The sequence below is a fragment of the Cinclus cinclus genome, chromosome 2 (genome assembly GCF_963662255.1).
Source record: "Cinclus cinclus chromosome 2, bCinCin1.1, whole genome shotgun sequence".
Classification (NCBI taxonomy): Eukaryota; Metazoa; Chordata; class Aves; order Passeriformes; family Cinclidae; genus Cinclus; species Cinclus cinclus.
In genome coordinates, this window is record NC_085047.1 from 78174940 (window position 1) to 78195409 (window position 20470).

At 37.4% G+C, this 20470-nt stretch overlaps 1 protein-coding gene across 1 annotated transcript in view; it reads left to right on the forward strand.

Moving 5' to 3' along the window:
- The window catches only part of IPO5 (importin 5), a 40910-nt gene extending 21776 nt beyond the window's left edge, over window positions 1-19134 (forward strand). The window contains exons 11-26 of the mRNA XM_062514860.1: window positions 2113-2237; window positions 2327-2416; window positions 2504-2677; window positions 2886-3104; window positions 3548-3631; window positions 4350-4482; window positions 4576-4697; window positions 5216-5312; window positions 5791-5963; window positions 6395-6506; window positions 7097-7152; window positions 10307-10429; window positions 11031-11250; window positions 14520-14748; window positions 16245-16386; window positions 18987-19134. Coding sequence (XP_062370844.1) covers window positions 2113-2237; window positions 2327-2416; window positions 2504-2677; window positions 2886-3104; window positions 3548-3631; window positions 4350-4482; window positions 4576-4697; window positions 5216-5312; window positions 5791-5963; window positions 6395-6506; window positions 7097-7152; window positions 10307-10429; window positions 11031-11250; window positions 14520-14748; window positions 16245-16386; window positions 18987-19073 — 2186 coding nt within the window. The 3' untranslated portion in view covers window positions 19074-19134. The remainder of the gene's footprint in view (window positions 1-2112; window positions 2238-2326; window positions 2417-2503; window positions 2678-2885; window positions 3105-3547; window positions 3632-4349; window positions 4483-4575; window positions 4698-5215; window positions 5313-5790; window positions 5964-6394; window positions 6507-7096; window positions 7153-10306; window positions 10430-11030; window positions 11251-14519; window positions 14749-16244; window positions 16387-18986) is intronic.
- Window positions 19135-20470: the final 1336 nt, after the last annotated feature.

Sequence of the window (20470 nt, forward strand, 5' to 3'; positions counted from 1 at the left end):
ATAAAAAATAATTTTTTGTAAACACTGGGAATTACATAAAAATAAGGGAAGACTTGGTGTTTTTCTATTTCAAAATATTCTCTGTAAATTCCTAAAAAGACCCTCACAGTACCTTAAATTTGTCTAATGTGCCATCTCTTTTCTGTAGCTCAGTGTTCTTGCTTCTTCAGAAGTGCTGAATTTAAGTGAAATTTTAATATGTTACAGTTCATAGAGGAAATCTCGTTGTTTATTCCCCCTGGATTTTGATGGGCAGTGGTCATTGGTAGGCTGTCTGTCTATTTGGTATGCTGATTTTAATACCTGTTTCACTAGGTGTTTCTATGTATTCTTACTGGTTGTTTAGTATGCTTCTTTTCCTCTTAAAATACCTGTAATGCCTGCTCAGCCAATGATTCAAAAAAAATACTGAGCATTGCTTTCACATGCTTTCACTGGACCTCTGGTTTGAACCTTTGGAGTAGAAGAAAACACAGAAGTTCTGGGTGCTATTTCTGCCTTCATGGTTTAAAACCCAGTCCAGAAAAGGCTGTTAGTATTTTGGATATGGAACAGAGAGCTACTCAAGGTAGCACCTGCTGTGTGTGAGCACTTGGGAAGTCTGTTTGGAATTAAAGGGTTTTTTTAATAAAGAAAGTTTTATTAATGAAATGAACTAACCTGACCCAGTGTTGGTAGCTTCTAGGCTAGGAACTAGCTAATTTTGTAGTACATTCAGATAAGTGTGGAGTCTAGTCACTGGAAGACCTGACTCCTGTGAAGGGGAGGTCATGCAGTTCACACCTGATGCTTGTTTTCTTGTGGGTCAGAGCTGTCCATAACCACTAATACTCTTTGGAGAAGGGGAATGCAGAAGATATTGTTTGGATTGGAAGCTCTCACTGGTACAGGCTTGGGAGGAAAGATGAAGACACTTAGATTAAAACATTGACAGTACCCTCAGAAGTTTAGCTGTCCCTTCTCCTATCCCCTCTTTCTTACGAATGTTTATTGAAATAATAATTTAAGACTTTGGAGCTTCAATTGGATCACCAGATGGTCCAAAGAAGATTGTGTTTTGTTTTGTAGATTCATTTATTTCAAGTTTGGAATACGTGCTAACAGTAATGCAGTGTCAGGAGGTGTAGACTTAACTAGGAACATCTAATGAACTGAAATAGAACAAAATAAACTGCTGCTTTTCTGTTGTACCTTCTGTCAAGATGATACTTCATCACATCCTGGTCAGACAGAAGCTTGAGTGTCAGGATTCTACTGCTCTGAACTGTGATGTTCTTCATTCCAGGAATGTAATATCTTACTAGCAATAATGACATATTGCACTGTTTTGGGAGATAAGTTTTCTAACATGCCTTTCCCACAGATCATTTGGTAAACCTGTCTATTCCTTCGGGTTTTTTTCTCTTCTGTAATCCAAATGATTTCTAGCACAGAGAAAGCCTTAAAAAAAAAAAAAAAAGAAAGAAAAGAAATTTGAGTTTCTCACATGTTGCTAAAAAAAAAGGGGCATGAAAGATGCATTTCAACAATACCCACTACCCTGAGAATAAACTAATACGGCTTGGATATGGGGAAAGTTTACATTCTAAGTGGAATGTTACTGTTCATACAGCCTTGAGAAGACTGCTGAAAAGTTTAGCACCAGTCATTTATTTGTTTTAAATTCAGGTATTGTTTGAGTCATTGGACCTTTTTCTTGTGGAAGCTATGGATTCTTCTGATGATACTAAACCAGAAAAAAGATGGGGGAGACGGAAACAAAAATACTAAAAATACTGTCCTGATGTTTGCTTGGTCAGCTCATTTAATTAAAATGCAGTTTCCGGGTATTAGTACCATGTATGTACTTGTATCAGCAGTTAAGAATCCTTCTTTCTAGGTCTGGATTTGGCCTGGATTAGACACTCAATTTTTTATGCATCTCTGAAGTGTGTATGAGGAAAATGGAAAAGTATTTAACAAATCAAGTAGATGCATTAACTTCCCTTCCATCTCCTGTTCTTCACTCTGCCTCATACTGTGTCCCTCAGCCCGTGCAAAGAAAAGGTGATTCACTTTGTGTTTCTTGGTAGTTTTTGAAATGAATAACACTTCATTTTCACTCTTCTGTAGCTGACTGGAAATACAGGCATGCTGGCTTGATGGCACTCTCTGCCATCGGAGAAGGTTGCCACCAGCAGATGGAGGGGATTTTAAATGAAATAGTTAATTTCGTTTTGCTATTCCTTCAGGATCCTGTGAGTATAGTTCTAGCAATTATTTCAAAATGTTTTCATTTCTGCTGTCACAAGTGCTTGTTAACTGTTGGAGGGAAATACTTTTTCAGCATCCCAGAGTAAGATACGCCGCTTGTAATGCTGTTGGACAAATGGCAACTGACTTTGCACCTGGGTTTCAAAAGAAATTTCATGAGAAGGCAAGTAGTAGAGTAGTAGGGACAAAAGTGGTAGAATTATGTCCCCTTCAGAAACTTGTTTTCTGAAAAGGAGTATTTATTTTTCAGGTGATAGGAGCTCTTCTACAAACCATGGAGGATCAAGGCAGCCAGCGTGTTCAAGCCCATGCAGCTGCAGCACTCATAAACTTCACTGAAGATTGTCCCAAGTCACTGCTTATTCCATATTTGGATAATCTAGTGAAGCATCTTCATTCCATTATGGTGATAAAATTACAAGAGGTATAATACACTGAATAAATTGTCTGATGGATGGTAACCTTTCACATAGGCAGAATAAGTATAGCTGAATTAAGACCTCAGATATGAACCAGTATACATATCTACTGATGTTGGTCTAAACTGATGAGAATTGGCATATGTGCAAGAACAGATCTTTACACTTGGCATGCTTTTAAGTATATAACACTTTATTCTTCCTCTTTCCAAGTTGATACAGAAAGGCACTAAGCTGGTTTTGGAGCAAGTTGTGACTTCAATTGCATCAGTTGCAGATACAGTAGAGGAGAAGTTTGTTCCCTACTATGATTTATTTATGCCCTCCTTAAAACACATTGTTGAAAATGCTGTTCAGAAGGAATTAAGACTTTTACGAGGAAAGACTATTGAATGCATCAGTCTAATTGGTCTTGCTGTTGGCAAAGAAAAGGTAAGCTTAGACTTTATATAATGGTCTAAATATATTTTAACTGACTTTGTTTTTTGTGGTATTAGCACTGAATTAATATAATCACTTGTTAAACGTACAGCTATATTGTTGCTGATTTCTGTGCTTGTCTTTGTTGCAGTTTCTGAGGTGACTGTGTTGCTGCTTAGGTTCAGAATTTGCGATGGAATCTTATTATAGCTTAAGTAATTCTTGTCACACTGAAAAATATTGAAAGCAAGAATTTTTTTTCTTCCTTTGAGGTTTTTTTTGCCTTAGGAGAAATGATATGGCAACTCATTTAGGCAGTATCAGGGGCAAAATGTATGCAGTTCAAAGGCAACTTAGTATAGTCTTATATGTGGATGCCTGAAAAAGTTTAATTTAAGTCTCTAAGAAATAGCATCTTAATTTGCTTTTAAAACATAGTTGTTTCCTTTATCTAGTTTATGCAGGATGCATCAGATGTAATGCAGTTATTACTGAAGACACAGACAGACTTCAGTGATCTAGAAGATGATGATCCACAGGTATGTTAAAATTATGTCTTTATAGCTCGTAAGTGTTAAAAATGTTCCTTGTATACATAATGTTTCTGTTCCCTCCCTGGCCCTTCAGGCTAATTTTCCAGCCTGTCTTACAAAACTTGACATTGAGATGGCCCTAGAATCTTTCACAGAAGTGTGGTTAGGAAATGAGACTTCCAGGACCTATATTTGCAGAAGAAATTTGATCTTGCTGTCACCTTCTTATAAATAGATCAACAAGACTTGTAATGCAGCTGTTCTAATGAGCAGAGAGCTATTTTAACTTGTACATTTGAAAACAAATACTCCTCTGAAAACATAGTACTGCACCCTTTTTTAATTGTTGCTCTATTTTACCATTTTCAGGAATGTGGCTTGACAGTATTGTTTAAATCTGGGAAATACTTCAGAAAAAAAAAATAATTTTTAGAACAGACACTTGCCATGCCATAATGAATCTTAATACTGTCACATTTTTACATGTATAGCTACTTTCAATCAGAGGTGTTGTCAAGGTGTTGTTAGACTTGGGATGTCTTTTGAAGATGCATTTTTATGTGGATTGAATATTAGATTACTGTTCTTTGAAATAAGCTTTATGGACTACTGACAAATTCTTTTCAGAAGTCCTATTGTGTAATGTATTTCCTTTATGTTTTTCTTTTAGGTATGTATTACAATAAAATGTGGGACATGAAATTTTTTGCCTTCTCTTTTCTAGATTTCTTACATGATCTCTGCATGGGCCAGAATGTGTAAAATTCTTGGAAAAGAATTTCAGCAATACCTTCCTGTTGTCATGGGACCTTTAATGAAGACTGCATCCATTAAACCTGAAGTAGCTCTTTTAGACAGTAGGTTTAAGATGATGTTTTGCTTGAAAAGTATACTGAAATAAATTATTTTGTAGCACTTTTAGATTATTTTTCCTCCCCTCTATACAACAGCACAAGATATGGAGAATATGAGTGATGATGATGGTTGGGAATTTGTAAGCATAGGCGATCAGCAGAGTTTTGGAATTAAAACTGCAGGCCTTGAAGAAAAATCAACTGCATGCCAGATGCTGGTGAGTAATACAATGGTTTTGATGATCTATGTGTTTCTGGTCAATCGAGTCTGAAGCCAAAATATGTAACCAAAATGCTCTTTTTTTGTCTCATGTGAAAGAGATTTTTGGGTGATAGTGCTTAGTTTGGATTACAGGCACTTAGTTGTGCGTGGTTCATTTTATTTAAAATGGTTTATTTAGTTAGGAGCTTAAAATTTTTAAAATTCACGATTATTTTCCTTTGTTAGCAAAACATAAGGAATTTGATATGTTAAAAAGTAGTTCCTTTTTGCAAATATTGCTGTTTTGAAATTTGGTTTGAAAAATACATGCATGCCCTAAGAATGAGAATTCATGCTGCTATCATGGTTTCTCAAATTACCACAGTTGAGGGGGAAGGCAAATGGATTACTGTGTGTTTTTTAAAATAAGTTTAAAAACCCTTGCACTTTTAACAATCTCCCTCTCACCTTTACATATTTGAAAAATATAAGTGTTTTCCTGTAAAAGAGGCATATCTGTGCTCTATTTTTCAGGTTTGCTATGCAAAAGAGCTGAAAGAAGGATTTGTGGAATACACAGAGCAAGTTGTAAAGCTGATGGTTCCCTTGTTGAAGTTCTATTTCCATGATGATATCCTGTTAACAAATTCCACTGTGAATACAGAAACTTAGAATCAAAATTGTGTTTGCTGTTTTCCTAAATTAATTGAAAGTGTTACTGTTAAAATAGTCTGTGACTTTATAGCAGAAATGGTTTCCTAGAATGCTGGCTTACACACCCTATTTTAGGGAATGTATTCCTATTTTTCCCCCTAGTTTCCCTCTAAATAAGTAATAGTCCAAAATGTTATGTTTGTGTAACAAAGCAGAGGAGAACTTGAACAGCTTTTCTGTCATGGCCTGATACCTTCTGGAAGGGTTGAAGCCACTTCTAAACAGCAGAGAGTGTAATTTTCCTATGATTTAATCTATATCTAATTAAGAAATCAAATGCATGGATTGTAATGAAACTACTTGGGTAGAAAACTAAGAACTTTGTTCTAGTGGTGGGGTCCTAAATTCTAAGCACTTTGTTGGTGTTGATTGCTGTATTTCCTTAATAATGACACGTGTCCGGGTGGCAGCTGCGGAGTCAATGCCCCTCCTTCTTGAATGTGCCAGGGTTCGTGGGCCGGAGTACCTCACACAGATGTGGCACTTCATGTGTGATGCTCTCATCAAAGCCATTGGGACGGAGCCAGAGTCTGATGTCCTCTCAGAAATCATGCATTCTTTTGCAAAGGTAACATTATAGATTTCATGGTGTATGTACTGTTTGCTTTTTGAAATAAGAAGGGACATGTTTGGAGTTCCTTTAAATGGCTCGAATAAATGCAAGGCTTACTCTACAGGAGATTTGTTGTGACTATAAATGTTGTTAAAGCTGATGGGAAAAGTTGTATTTTGTTTTGCAAGACTACCGAAGTATTAACCTAAAATCGCTGCCAAATGTCTTCATTTTAACCACGAGCAAGTGAAATTATGGGTATGAATTAGTACATAGTACAGTTGTACTATGCCTTGTATAATTTGAGCATTGATTACAGTATGACTGTTCTAATATTATTCCTGCTTGTGATCCAGAGCATGTATTAATATTTGTGTGCTTAGATTTCTCTTAGACTGCTCATGTTAAATTCTAAAGCTGAAAAACTGGTTGTTTTATTTCACAAGTGCATTGAGGTAATGGGAGATGGATGCCTTAACAACGAACACTTTGAAGAGCTTGGAGGAATACTGAAAGAAAAACTAGAAGAGCACTTTAAAAATCAAGAATTAAGACAGGGTAAGTTAACACTAATCCTGTTAAGATACGATGTGGCTGTTCTTTAAAGCAGAATTTCTAATTATTTCTGAACACAGAAAAAAACTTGACATTTCATTGATTTGTATGTTTATGTAAAGTAATTGGACTGTGAACTCTGTGAAACAGCGTCCAGGAGTTGTATTTGTAAACTCTTGGAGCGTGAAGATGGCATCATTTCCAGCAATACTATAAAATCAAAAATCAATGGACAGGTTTATTGGAAAGACAGTGCACATCAATGGTGTTAAAATTTCTGTGGATTTTTTTAATCTAAAGTCTTTGCAGTTTTCTCAAAGCAATAGTAGTTTTTCATTTCTAAGCACTTTTCTTGTCTTTGTGGACAAGCTGGTGTGTTTGTGTGCATTTTTACACATTCATAAACTGAGCTGTCCTGTACTTCTTCCCTTTTTGTGAAATTTTTTGGAAGCTTCTTAAAAATGAAGAATTCCTGTTGCATCTTCAGTTACTGTTTCCTGTTTTCTAAATTTAGTTCTGCTTAATTTTTTCCTTTCACAGGCTTCTTATGCACTTATAGAAAGGTAGTGATATAATTTTTTTTTTTAATTTAGTGAAAAGACAAGATGAAGACTATGATGAACAAGTAGAAGAGTCATTGCAAGATGAAGTAAGTTAGTTTGAAGAGTTTTTCTGCTCATCAAGCCCCAGGATGAAAATATTGCCCAAATATGCTTCCTACTTATTTAGGGCATAGTGCATCCTCAGAATTATTTCTTCACAGAAGAATCTTGTTACCACTGTCCTTCAAAACTTTCAGTAAGAAATGGGTCACTCTACATTTGTGAATTAAGACAATATGAAAGGTTTCCCTGTCTGATACACTGAAGCAAGAAGTTCAGGACATGAGCTCTTCATCTGCTCAAACAATTCTTGGATGACATTAACACTGGTACAGATTTGACAACAGACTATTTAATTACTGAATAAGCTGAATGGGAAGGGACCCACAAGGATCATCTACTCCATCTCCTCCCCCTGCACAGGGCATCCCAAGAATCACACCCTGTGCCTGAGAGCACTGTCCAAACACTTCTTGGGCTCTCTCAGGCTGGTGCTGTGACCACTTCCCTGGAGAGCCTGTTCCAGTGCCCAGTCACCCTCTGGGGGAAGAACCTTTTTCTAATACCCAACCAAAACGTTTGCTGACACAACTTGAGGCCATTCATATTGGTCCTGTCACTGGTCACCACAGAGAAGATATCAGTGCCTGCACCTCCTCTTCCCCCAGTGAGGAAGTCGTGACTGCAATGAGGTTGTCCCTTGGGTCTAGCCTTGCTGACTTGGTTTTTCTTTGAGCCTTGCAAGCTGCGTGGCTCTTAACCTAGGGCCTCAAGACCTCTGATCCAAGACATCTGGGGTGTCATGTCAGGAGCCTGTCTCAGAAAGAATAGCCCAAAAACAGTATCAGAAAAGAGGAACAGGATAAACAGATGCCATCATGTGTTTGCTTATGAGAGAATACCAAAGTGACTACTTAAGTACTTACACTCTAGGGTACCAAAGTGAGTTAACAGTTTAAAGTGGAGATGATTGTAGAAGAGATACAATAATTTTATTAAATCATTATTAATAGAGAGAGAGGGTAATAATGTCTGACTGCTGCTTATAACATGAGACAAAGAATCCTCAGTGACTTTAAGAACTAAGAATTTTTTTTTTTGCTGCACAGTGCAGGTATGAAGCTTGATCACATGTTTGACCTGAATGCAGACTCCAGAAGTCATACACCCATCTGCAAATACTGTCTTAAATAACAGTGTGGTTCTTGAGTTGCTTTTTAGGCTTTTTAGAATTAGGCCAGCATTTAAGAGGATAGATTTTTGTGGCCTCCAAGACCCATTTATTTGCTATGTGTCACTCTGTACTGAGAGAAAATGCAAGCAGGCAGCAGTTTCAGAAAAGCTGAGTCCCTACCCAACAGAGTTGCAAGGTATTTTTTTAAAATGTTCTAATGTTTGCTGGTTTTTCTGTAAAGTCTGTAGAAGAACTTATCTGCATTACCCTGTGAAAGGAGGGGTGGGATGAGGACATTACTTGCCATAATGAGTAACATTTGGATATATGCCTTTGATCTCAGTATGTTTATGTAGCCCTTATCTCAAGACAGCAGAGATACAAGAAGCATAGAAGTCATGAAAGTTATTCAAACAGTAGTTTCAGATCCAGCCCTCACTTCAGCAGTAACTAAACTGCTGATTTGGTAGAGAGCACAAGGCATACACAAAGCAGGAGTTATACTCTCTTCCCCAAGCATCTGTTATCAGCTGTTGGCCAATGGGCAGTACCAGGCTAGGTGGACCTTGTGTGCTGCAGCAGTTCTCTACGTCTTAATGTCATTGTGTGCATGTTCCAGGGTTCCTGCTTGAGTTGGGCCTTGATGATGCAGGATGGCTTGCTCGGAAGGGTTTAAATATGCAGTTGTGGGAAGCTGCCTGTTGCACAAGAAATAGTTATAGTTTGTTACCAGAAGGTGAGAAAGGTGTAGGTCACTAGGGACCAGAAACTAGCTGTACTGTTTTCCCTGCCTGTTAAACTGGTTAAAGGGACTGTACTGAGTACAACAGAAGTTGCTGTAAAACAAAGACTTTTCCAGCATAAGTGTGTCCAGGGAATAATCCTCACCTCATATCTCAAGCAGATATAATTTGAATAGATAGCTCTGAGGTAAGGTTCTTTATTTGACCAGTTTGATGCATCAATTGGGCAAGGTGAAAAATTAATATGAACAACAAGAGGAGGAGAATAATACTTGTATTTTTTGCCACAATCTTTTTCACAAAGGCAGTTAGCCATTTACTTTTTCATAAAAGCTTCTTGTGGTACCTCTGAGGTACAGAAGAGGAAGAAGGCCTTTTGCCTTCTGTAAAGGGAACCAGTTGAACCAGTAAGGGAGCCATTGAAGCAGTAAATTTGCACAAGACAGTTTTGTCTTGATCTGATTTTTCTGTCCCTGAAACAAACCTGCAAGTCTTAGGCAACTGAGTTCTAGCAATTGACTTTATATTTTTAATAAGGGTGAAAAGGAGGACTCCTGGAACTACCAGTCAGTCTCACTCTGTGCCCACTACAATCATTGAACACATTTTCCTGGCAGCTGCGGAAGACAGGGAGGTGATTAGAGACAGCTTATATAGCTTTCAAAATGCAAATCGTGCCTGATTAGTTTAGTGGGTTCTGTGATGGAGTGAATGTATTGATAGATGAAGGAAGAACAACTGATGTAATCCATCTTGACATCTTTCTTGACCCTTTAGGAGGGTCCCACACAACATCCTTGTCACTAATTTAAAGAGATCCATATTTGATTAATTCAGCAGGTAAGGAATTGACTGCATGGCCATGTTAAAAATGTCCCATTCAGTGCCTCAATAGCCACATGATAGTAACTAGTGATGTCCCTTGAGACCCTGGAATATGTTCCCTAGAGAAGGATTTGGATACCCCATTCCTGGGAATGATCAGGGCCAGGGTGGATGGAGCTCTGAGCAACCTGGTCTAGTGGGAAGTATTCCTGCCCATGGCAGGGAGTTTGGAACTAAATGCCTTTAAGGTGCCTTCCACCCCAAATCATTTTGTTATTCCATCATTTTGCAATTAGACAAAAAATTAAAAATTAGTGAACTTAATAAAATTGGTTTTACAAAAAAAAATAATCATAAACCAACTTTATTCTGTTAGTTTAGATGTCTTAGCACTTCATGTGAGTTCCACACTGTTAAAGATTGTTAGTTTTCATGTGAACTGTATCCTTTTCCTTTCAGGATGACAGTGACATTTATATTTTGACTAAAGTATCGGACATTTTGCACTCAATATTCAGTAGTTACAAGGAGAAGGTACTGCCATGGTTTGAAAGGTTACTCCCACTAATTGTCAACCTAATTGTAAGTACCTTGTTTTCCTTTAATTTAAATTTAGTTATATTTTCTGATGTGTTAATATGCCTGCCATGCTGAAGTCTTAGAAAACTTGGTAGATAGAATATTGCAATTACTGATTTACAAAATGGAATTATTCTAGACCAAGGATAGAGTTGTTACCCTATTCTTTTTGAGCAGGGTTGCTGCTGTGCTACTTAAAATCTATGTTGCAAGATCCAGGATCATTGACACACACAACTGTTTTGAGAAATTCAATTTCCTTGAGACTGTCCAGTATCTCAAAAATGGATTTCAAGAGGAGGGACAAAAAAGTGTTGCAAAGTCATGGGGAAAAATTGAGAGTGATATATGTAATGGAGTGTGAAATAGAGGTGCAAAGATGGACACCTGGGTTTTGTTTTGTTCATGGTATTGCTGGAATGATCACTACCACAAATTACATGGTTTTAGGATTGAATTTAATCCGTGAAGATTTTAACAGAAGTCTTAGGCCACCTGTGCTTGTTGTTGATATAGTCGTTGTGTTCCTGTGCTTGTTGTTGAGATAATCGTTGTCTGTACAGTAATTTCAAGGTGTCTCAGCTGCTGGGTGTTTGTTCCGCAGTGTCCACATCGGCCGTGGGCAGACCGGCAGTGGGGGCTGTGCATTTTTGACGATGTGGTGGAGCACTGCAGCCCCGCCTCGTTCAAGTACGCCGAGTACTTCCTGAGGCCCATGCTGGAGTCGGTGTGTGACAGCAGCCCCGAGGTGCGGCAGGCGGCTGCCTACGGAGTGGGAGTGATGGCACAGTTCGGCGGGGACAGCTACCGGCCCGTCTGCCCAGGTACGGACCCACTGCCGACCAAACTAAATCTGGGGTTGGGGGAAGGAGTAACGATGGCTCACCTTCTGGCTGGTGAGTCTCTACCCCTTGGCAGTGACACAGATTGCCAGTATTACCTGTGGTGATGGATTGATAAAGTACCCGAGTTCCTCAGGCTTTTATTGTTGTTCTGCTTAGTATATTTCTGTTGTATCACTGACTGATTACCAAATTTGGTTTATATATTCTTTTTTTAAAATATGATCTGGCATGCAAATGCGAATTTCATAAGAAACAACTTTTTGATACACAGCTGTCTCATAGATGCTTTTTTACTAATATTGATGTGGCTACATATTAATGCAAAAGCTTTTGTATGTCTGGAAAAACTACGCAAGAGACCTATATTAAGAAATAGCCTAGAATATGATTTGTAGGCTCTCTGCTTTCTGATTATATAAAAAAGAGCCAATTTCTGTAAAGAAGTGAAATGAATGTGATAGTTCTTATCAGAAACACTGTCTTCTTTCTTTCTGAATGTTTCAAATTTATTTGAAACTTCAGATTCTTCCTAAATTTAAAGAAATTATTGTCTGCTTGCACTCTTCTTGCCAGTCACCGAAGTTAATTTTGCACTCTTAAGGAGCATCCCTTATTAAAGGTTTTTTCCATTTTTTAAAGGAAACAATTAGTCATCTAAGTATGTATTTAAAATATGTATTTTGTATGAATATTAAATGAAAGCTGAATTAGATGATGTAGGAAAATAAGAATCTTCTGATAGGGATTAACACAAATCTTGCCTACATCAGTCAGAGTTGTAATTTTCATTGTTAATGTAAATGTAACTGTTAGAAGATAACAATCAGGATAAGGATTTTTTGAAAGGGAAGAAAAAATAGTATGGGAAGCCTTGCAATGAATCATTAAGAGCATGAAAATTCAGAATTGTCTAGACAGTTCTGATTTTAAAACTTTTTGAGCTTTTTGGCATCTGTTGTAGTCTATAATTTTATTTTTCATTAATTGCACTTTATCTTACCCCACATAAACTTTGTAACATCTTTGATCCTTCGCTTTGTATTTGGACAAATAACATTTGATTATGCCCAGACACTTGGCTTTTCCTTAAGTTGAATTTTAGATAAAATAAGCTTTCAGCTTTACAGCATATAGTTTAGTAGCTGACACCTCAGAAGTATTCTAAATCCTTTTGTGCATACATGAAAGAACTTTGTGATTTATTTTAATAGATGAAGATATGCTGTGATTAGAAACAAAGTAAATCCATGTCATGAGACATTATGTACCCCACAGGTTTTGCTGTATCTCTGAAAAACATCATGTCTGTGAGCTTTTATTTCTAACATTTTCTTTACTGGTTGATATATAGCACTGGAGTATTGTTCTTTTGCAAGTTTGAAGAGTATGTAAATACTCTTCAGAAAAAATCAGAGGTATCGATATGAGCATTTTTGGCAGTCAGTTAAAAAATGTCCAGGAATATAGCAAGAACTTATAAATGACATGTGAGCTACACTGATGAAACAAACATTACTAAAACCAGATTTTGTAAAGAGCAAAGGAATAAGATGGAAGAAAAACCTACAGCAAATCAAGTCACTGTCTAAATGCAGATACGAGGTTAAAATTGATGCAACTGGCAAGGTTGCTTCTATTATGATGGTGGAAGAATATAATTAGCTGTTTCCTGTGAAAATTGCATCAATCAACTGCATGGATTTATTCCTAAATCATATCAGTGACCTCAAAACAGGATGGTGCCAGCTGTCAGAGCAGTCAGTCCTTGGAAAAAAGCTTAACATTATAGAAGATGGGTCTTCTAAAGTCAAAAGGCTTTTTTAAGGTTTATCTAACACAATATCTATGTGAGAATGGATCTGTTTTAGAGACAAGATGAAAACTTGTCTGGTAGGCTGTAGGGAGAAAATTGTGCTGGTTCATTTTGAAGCCCTCCTAATTTTACAGTTGCAAGGACACACACACCTACAGAGTCATCCATTAGTATTAGAGAGTGAGATACAGATGAGATGAGATTTAGCTTCAGCAGCCTTGAAAACCTGAGGTATAAAATGCAGACTCACTGTTGTCTTGGACATTGTAGACCTCTCTGAAACAAACTCTGCTTTGGAGAATAGTCCAGCATCATTATCCTTCATTCAATACATAAGTTAGTAGGTCTGATGTTTCTGTAGTTCTGTAATGTTTAACAGTTTTTCCATAACTGCTTCTTTCTTCAAAAATCTAATGCAGTGGACTTAATATAGAAACTGTAATTGTGTATTCTTGAACTGCAAAGCTTCTACTTATCAAAATTCAGAAGTGTGAGATCTCACTCTTCCTCAGTAATCAGAGTTATTTTGAAGTGTGCTTTCTGTACAATTCCACAACCTGCTTACTGTGCTGATAGAGAATTTCACAGCTTTAGCATTTTATTTTTAGCAGAAGAGCACAAGGACAATTGTTCCTGCTTGTCTGTAGTGTGCTTGGAATTCTACATGTAGCTGAAAATGTGACATTAATGTGCATTTAGAAGAGTGTGCATGTGGTTACCCACATGACTATTAAAAAAATATAATTGCTAGTAACCTAGGAGGAACACTGGCATTTTTCCTCCTTGAAAGACATTTCCTTTCCTTGATTTTTATGGTCTAAACTTGATGCCAAGTTGATTCACAGATGAGATTGCTCCTGTGACCTTTTCCTAGGGCACCTTTTAGTGGTGTATGTGTACAGCCATACATATTTTTATATGTATTTTATTTTTTTTTATATACAGACATATCCACAACAGGCATAAACTGAGGATGAGCACTATAGTTCACATTGAATGAATGAGTGACATTCACAGTGAGTGTCACTGTAGCAGTGTTTTTCCTCCTGTGTTTATAGAGCATATTCAATTAAAGAGATAATGCTTGCTATCTACAGTGTCTTATGCATTTTAGATTGCATAACTCCAGTTGAGAGACATGAGAATATTATTTTCTTCTGAACTTCTAAAGCAAATTCAAACTTTTGCAGAAGCTGTTTTCTTCTCTTTCCTTGCAGAGCTTTATTTGTCTGTTTGCTGTTTGGTTTTCACATGGTAATTATTGGGCAGAGAAGAACCTAGAAGTAGTGGAATATTGGAATGACTAGATTTTAGTGCTTGGAACACAAAAAATCTGTTTTCAATACATTCAGTTGTCTCATATAGAATTTGTGATATTAATAAAGTATAGCTTGATTGCGCATTGAACTTTATTCTTGTTTTTTAAACAATTTAGAGGCACTTCCATTGCTGGTGAGAGTCATTCAGTCACCAGATGCCAAAGCCAAAGAGAATGTCAATGCAACAGAAAACTGCATTTCAGCAATAGGAAAGATAATGAAGTTCAAGCCTGACTGTATAAATGTTGAAGAAGTCCTTCCACACTGGTTATCATGGCTTCCACTTCATGAAGACAAAGAAGAAGCTGTTCATACTTTCAATTATCTGTGTGACTTACTTGAGAGGTAAGGCAAAGTCTTCACACTAATGCAGAAAGTAAGCCTCTTTGCATGCTCTTTCCTTGCACTCTTCTTCCAAAACTGAGAAGCTATGAGGTTAATCTACATATGGTTCAGAGAAGATAATTTGAAATGTCAGAACCGAGCCTTCCCTGATGTTACTGCTGCTGTTTTTTTAAACAGCTGCTGTTCCTGTCCTAAATAGTGTCTGGCTTGGGAAAAAAAAATCCCAGCTGTTTTATATGTCCATAATGGGAAAGGATCTGCAGAAAACTTGTACAGAAAATTTCAGAAGTTTCTCATACTCTGCTTACATATCAGGACCAGTAACTGATCAGGTCTTTTCTCTTAAAAGCAGCATAGGTGCTCTTGCAGCCTTCTTTTAAGTAGTTTTGCACCTTTTTGCTTTCCAACAAAGTGAAGTATGAAGTAGAGAAATAATATGCAGAAAATCATTGTACAGGGTTATCTCCCTTAATAATTATTTCAGTAATTATTGAAAGCATCTTATCCCACTGTTTATTCTTTGGATTTGTGCTCCCTGCTGTAGGTAAATGGAGGGGAAAAAGTAAACAGTTATTCTAGTGTGGTGCACTTCATAAACGACTGAAAGAATGTAGCCTCTGAGGTGTTATGTAGTAAACACATTCTGGCTGGCACTGTGTTTATATCTTAGGAGAAAGTTATAAAGGAAGTAACTTAGATTTCTTACAGTCATTTCTGTTCTATGAATGCCTTGTATCTCTGGGTGCATTACAAAGGCAAAGTCTCAAAATGGCGACTGAGGTCCCTAGACTGATTATAGAGCAATTGTGTAGAGACACCATAATAAAGCTGCCAGCTGTGCATGTAAACAGGAGCATAGAAATGGAGAATTGCAGTACCAGCACACTTCTGTCCTCTGTGCAGGTGGCTTAGCCTGGCTACCTGCTTCCCTGAAGCTCTGCCAGTCCTACATTCACAGCCTCTGCATTCCAGCACTGGTAGGTGGCAGGGCTGGAAGTAGATCATGTGTTCTACACAAATTCCTGATTGCTAATACTCCTCCACTCCAGCACTTGGCTGGGAAAGAGAGAGCAGAGCTGCTTGCTTGCTGTGTCATGGAGAGTGCTGGCAGAGAGCTGACATTACTGACGCTCCTGACACCAGTAACACAGCATCCTGGGAGGCACAGAGAGAGGAGTAAGTCCTTTTAGGCAGGGTATTTCTGTCACACTATTTAAAGTTCCATCTGCATGGAACTCAGCCATTCTGTAAAGTTCAGACCTTCTTCCTGATAAAGTTTAGGCTGAGTGAAGAATCAGCTGGTTAAATATTAACAGAAGGGGGAACATGCTGTCAGCAGGCAACAAAGCTGTGCATACTTATTCAGCTGTGTGAAACTTAAACCTAAATAAGCAGCTTTAGGATAAGATCATTCAAAATCACTTCACTTGCGTGTAAAGTGTTTACATTATTTTTAGATAAACCTTGATTCCTTTGCAATGTATCTTTTGTAACAGCAATAACCCAATTGTCCTTGGTCCCAACAATTCCAACCTTCCCAGAATACTTGGTATAATTGCGGATGGTGAAATCCATGAAGCTATCAAACATGAAGATCCATGTACCAAGCGGCTGGCTAATGTTGTTCGCCAAGTGCAGGTAAATAAATGCTTGCTTAACTATAGAGGGAACATTTAGAATCTGTTTGCAGAAGGAACTAAACTGTTAAACCAGTTTTGAGAGCCCTATCTCCTTAGAGAATAATGGTTCAACCAGTGATCTTGGAGATCCTTGGATGTTCCTTGAATGATTAATGATAAAACTGGGTGACGTTTGTACTTGGATAAAATAACTGTAACTGTCATGCAGCCAGATGGTTAATGTGTGAACCAGTGTTAGTTTTTTTTGTGATTTTTTTTTTTCCTGAGTGAGAAATTAGAATGTGGAGAGAAATCTGCATGTCCTTTTATCAGTGAACTGTACTGCAGCATTAGATCCAACATGCGGTTCTTGTAAGGGTCACCAGCATCCTGTGGTGACTTTCTAGTACAGCAGCAGCTTGGGTTCTTTGTTAGAGAATGAGTGCAAACCACAAGTTATTTTACTACCCCCCTTTTCAATCCAGTGCAAATATAGGTTCGATATTTTCCCTGCCTTTGGGTAACTGCCCAGAGGTTCACTTCCTTTATGCCAGAATGAGTAATTTAATGATGATGGGGATGTCCAGGTACTTAAACAGCACTTCTCTACAGTGCTATAAGTGATAGTGCTCATAGTGCAGATCTGCTCCAGGGCCAAATGTTCTTGGGTGGATGTAGTACTAATGAGAGAAAGGAACGTGCCTGGTAAGAATCTTGTTCATAAAAAAGCATGGAGGATTTAGAGCAGCAGATCTTCAATTATTGGCCTTTATTCCTGACCTGCTTTGGTAAAATTCAGGTTCAAGAATTTTAGGGACACTTGATATTAAAAAGGATTCACTTATATGAGTGTATCAGCCTGAGAGATCCATTTTGCTGGGTAGAAAAAGTTGTTAAAATTCTGAAGGCATAAAGAGAAGGAAATTGAGCCAAGTTTCAAAGAGAAAGTAGTGTGAGTACTCTAGATTCTGTCTGACAGATACGAATCCTTCCTGTTAGTACTTAAAGTCTGGGAATGGACCTTTGTATTAGGGTTTACCTAATGCATTTGTTCACTTAACCTCAAATCATCCAGGTTTATTTTTTTAACAATACAGTGGCACACACATGTATAGATTAGTTGTGGACAGCGACGTCTGGTTTTGGCCAGGATTGATAAGAACATTAATATGAGAAAAGATCTTCAGCGGTGGCTGAATGATTTACCTTCAGATTGAGGAGAAAAAAAAAATCTTAAAGTAATATATTTTAAAAAATACAATTTTAGCACAGTGTTACCAATCGTATTTCTCTTCACACATAATATTTTTACTTTAGTAGAGCTGTAAGACTTTTATACGCTTACTGACTGTAAGAGTTTTATACTATGATAGGAGTTTTCAAGGTTGTGTAGTTGCTAACAAGCGCCTGCTTCCCAGATTCCAGGAGACTTTTTTCTTTTTTTAAATTATCTGAGTAAGCTGTTTTATTGCCAGTGTCTGACATGAGCAACATGGTCATTATTGGAATTGAATGTAAGCTTCTTGGCCTAGGTATTTTCAGGCCAGAAATATTTCAGTGTAAAGCATCAGTTTAATTGTGCATCAGAAATGCTGGAGGAGTGCATTTAATTCTGCAGTATTTCATCATACATTAAGAGTCTAAAATGCCTCATGGTATAAAAGTAAACCCACAAACTTACATTTGAGAGCATTTATTTTTAAATTTTTTAATCCATTTTTATATTTTTTAAGCTTTTTAAATTTTGATAAAAGAGCATTATAATTGAACTGAATGTAGAATGTTCCAAATACAAATTAAACTTTTTAAAAAATTTTATTTGAATTATACTGTTTTTGCAAAAGCCAGTCTAAAGACCTAAAGTCACTCACCTGGAATTTTTTTCCCTGTCATTGTCCTAAAGAAAGCAGGGTGCCTATTGCTTCCAGTTTCTATTGATAAGTGAATAAATACTTTTTCCTCAATCTTGATTAATATTCAGCACTTTCTGGTGCCATTAGAATAGTCCTTACTCATGGTGACTTTAAAAGCTAATGTCTCAGCTGAGGTCTGTGGTAGCACAGGTAAAGGGTTCACATTTACCCAGGCAGATGCTGTGCAGTTCTCTCTGGGAAGCAACTGACCTTTCCTTTCACTAAGAGCTATGCCCTGTGTTGGCAATAGAATTTTGCACACCTAACATGTAGCACATCATGCTATAATCCCAGTGCTCACCTCGAAGCTCTGAGTGTGTTACTGCTGCACCAGTGCCCAAAGCACTCATGTGGAAGAGGCATGGTTCAGTTTTGCCTGAACATTGGTCTTTTAACTTCAGTGCGAATGGTTTAGGCTGTGGTTAACATTGGAGTGTCATTTGTCAACCCATGTAGTTGTTACAGAGAGTTCCCAGGAGTTCCCAATCAATTACTCTGCTGCTGTTCAGCCTTTTGGAGCATCTCAAGTTGAAGTTGAGTTGAGTACATCTCAAGCACTCTGTATCTCTGAAGATTTCAGTCTCCTTGGCATGTATATTACAGAAATAAGCTGAGTGAATGTTGAGCTTGGTAAACATAGCAAAGTTTAGGATGTGCCTTGGACACTTTCAGCCTGCATAAAAACCGCTTCTCATTTTTTTTCTAGACATCTGGAGGACTGTGGACAGAATGCATATCACAGCTCAATGCAGATCAACAGGCAGCCATACAGGAGCTCCTGAACTCTGCTTGAAGGGCCTTAATTATCATCTGCAAGAAAACTAACTCCAAATAAACGTTTACCCTATTGTTTAGGTTTCTTTTGTTTCTTTTCTGAGTAAAACCAGAACTGTAGTGCGTGTAGGCATTTCTTCTGCAACCTACAGGCAGTGGCAGCAGGAGGAAGCATTCTTTCAGAACGGAGTTTAAATCGGTTTCTATCCCACAATATGAAAGAAGTTTCCTGTAAACCCTACAATAGCACTGAAGAGTATTTTTCTAACGGTATCAGCCATCCATATGATGGTGAAAGGGAAACAAGTTGAATTTTCTCATTAGACATAAGACCTTCAGCAGTAGATGTACGTTATAACAGATAAACGTTTCTCTACATCTAGTGTTAATTGTATTAATTGGAGTGTGAGTCTTTGTAGGGTAGAAACTGTCCTTCTGCCCAACAAGGTAGTAGATCAAAAGATGAAAAACTGAAGACAAACATCGAGCATGAGGACCTCATTGATCGCACTTTTCGATTCCCAAAAAACAACTGTACAGTGACTCGATGAGGAAAGCTGTTCAGCTTCCAGCCCTTGAATGTGAAGTCTCTTTGGCATGTCTGACAGTATCTCATTCACTCCTCAATAAATGACATTGAAACACAAGAAGCTTGTGTAGAAGTTCAGTGATGTGTGGTTCTTTTAATTTACTCTTGTGAGAAGATGAAAACAACAAACTATACAAGTCACAATTTTATATTTGAAACTTTGTATATTGTTGGCTATTACAGATTTTATGGTTTTTTGTTTCTTGACTTTTTAAGAAATTTTTCACCTGAGTGTGTAGAGTGGAAACTTAATGGCATTCGTGTGACGGTAAATATACATATCTTGACTTGAAAATGTTTTTCATGTTCAGATGCAATTGCATTTCTTAACTTATAAAATTTAGTGTTGTTCCAGCTGCAGATGTGCAATGTGATCTGGTAGGCAGCAAACCTGTTGTAGTAGCCTGTGTTTCATTTAAAACAATTATGCAGTTGATGAGCCTGACCTGAAAGAATCAGAAAACCTTCTCAGGTCTTTCCGGTACTTTGAGAGCAATACATCATCTACCAGCAAACACGGGCACAAGAGTATCTGATTTCTAAAAAAGGTGAGTGAGTTTTTTCCACTCTGTTACTTCAAAGCTGTTTATATATGCATTGATCTTTAAAAACTTAAGAACTCACTGTAGTGTTCTTCAACTTTATCTCAATTGTCTCTTGAAACAGATCTTTTCACAAAGAGGGTGCAAGTTCTCTTCCTTTATAATAAGAAAAGGTAGAACTTTTCATATGATAAATGCCTCTCATACTAAAGAATAAACTTAGTTTGCCTTTGAAAGTGTTTCAGAAAAGAAAATAAAAAATTAGGTGTACCAAAACCAGCCCAG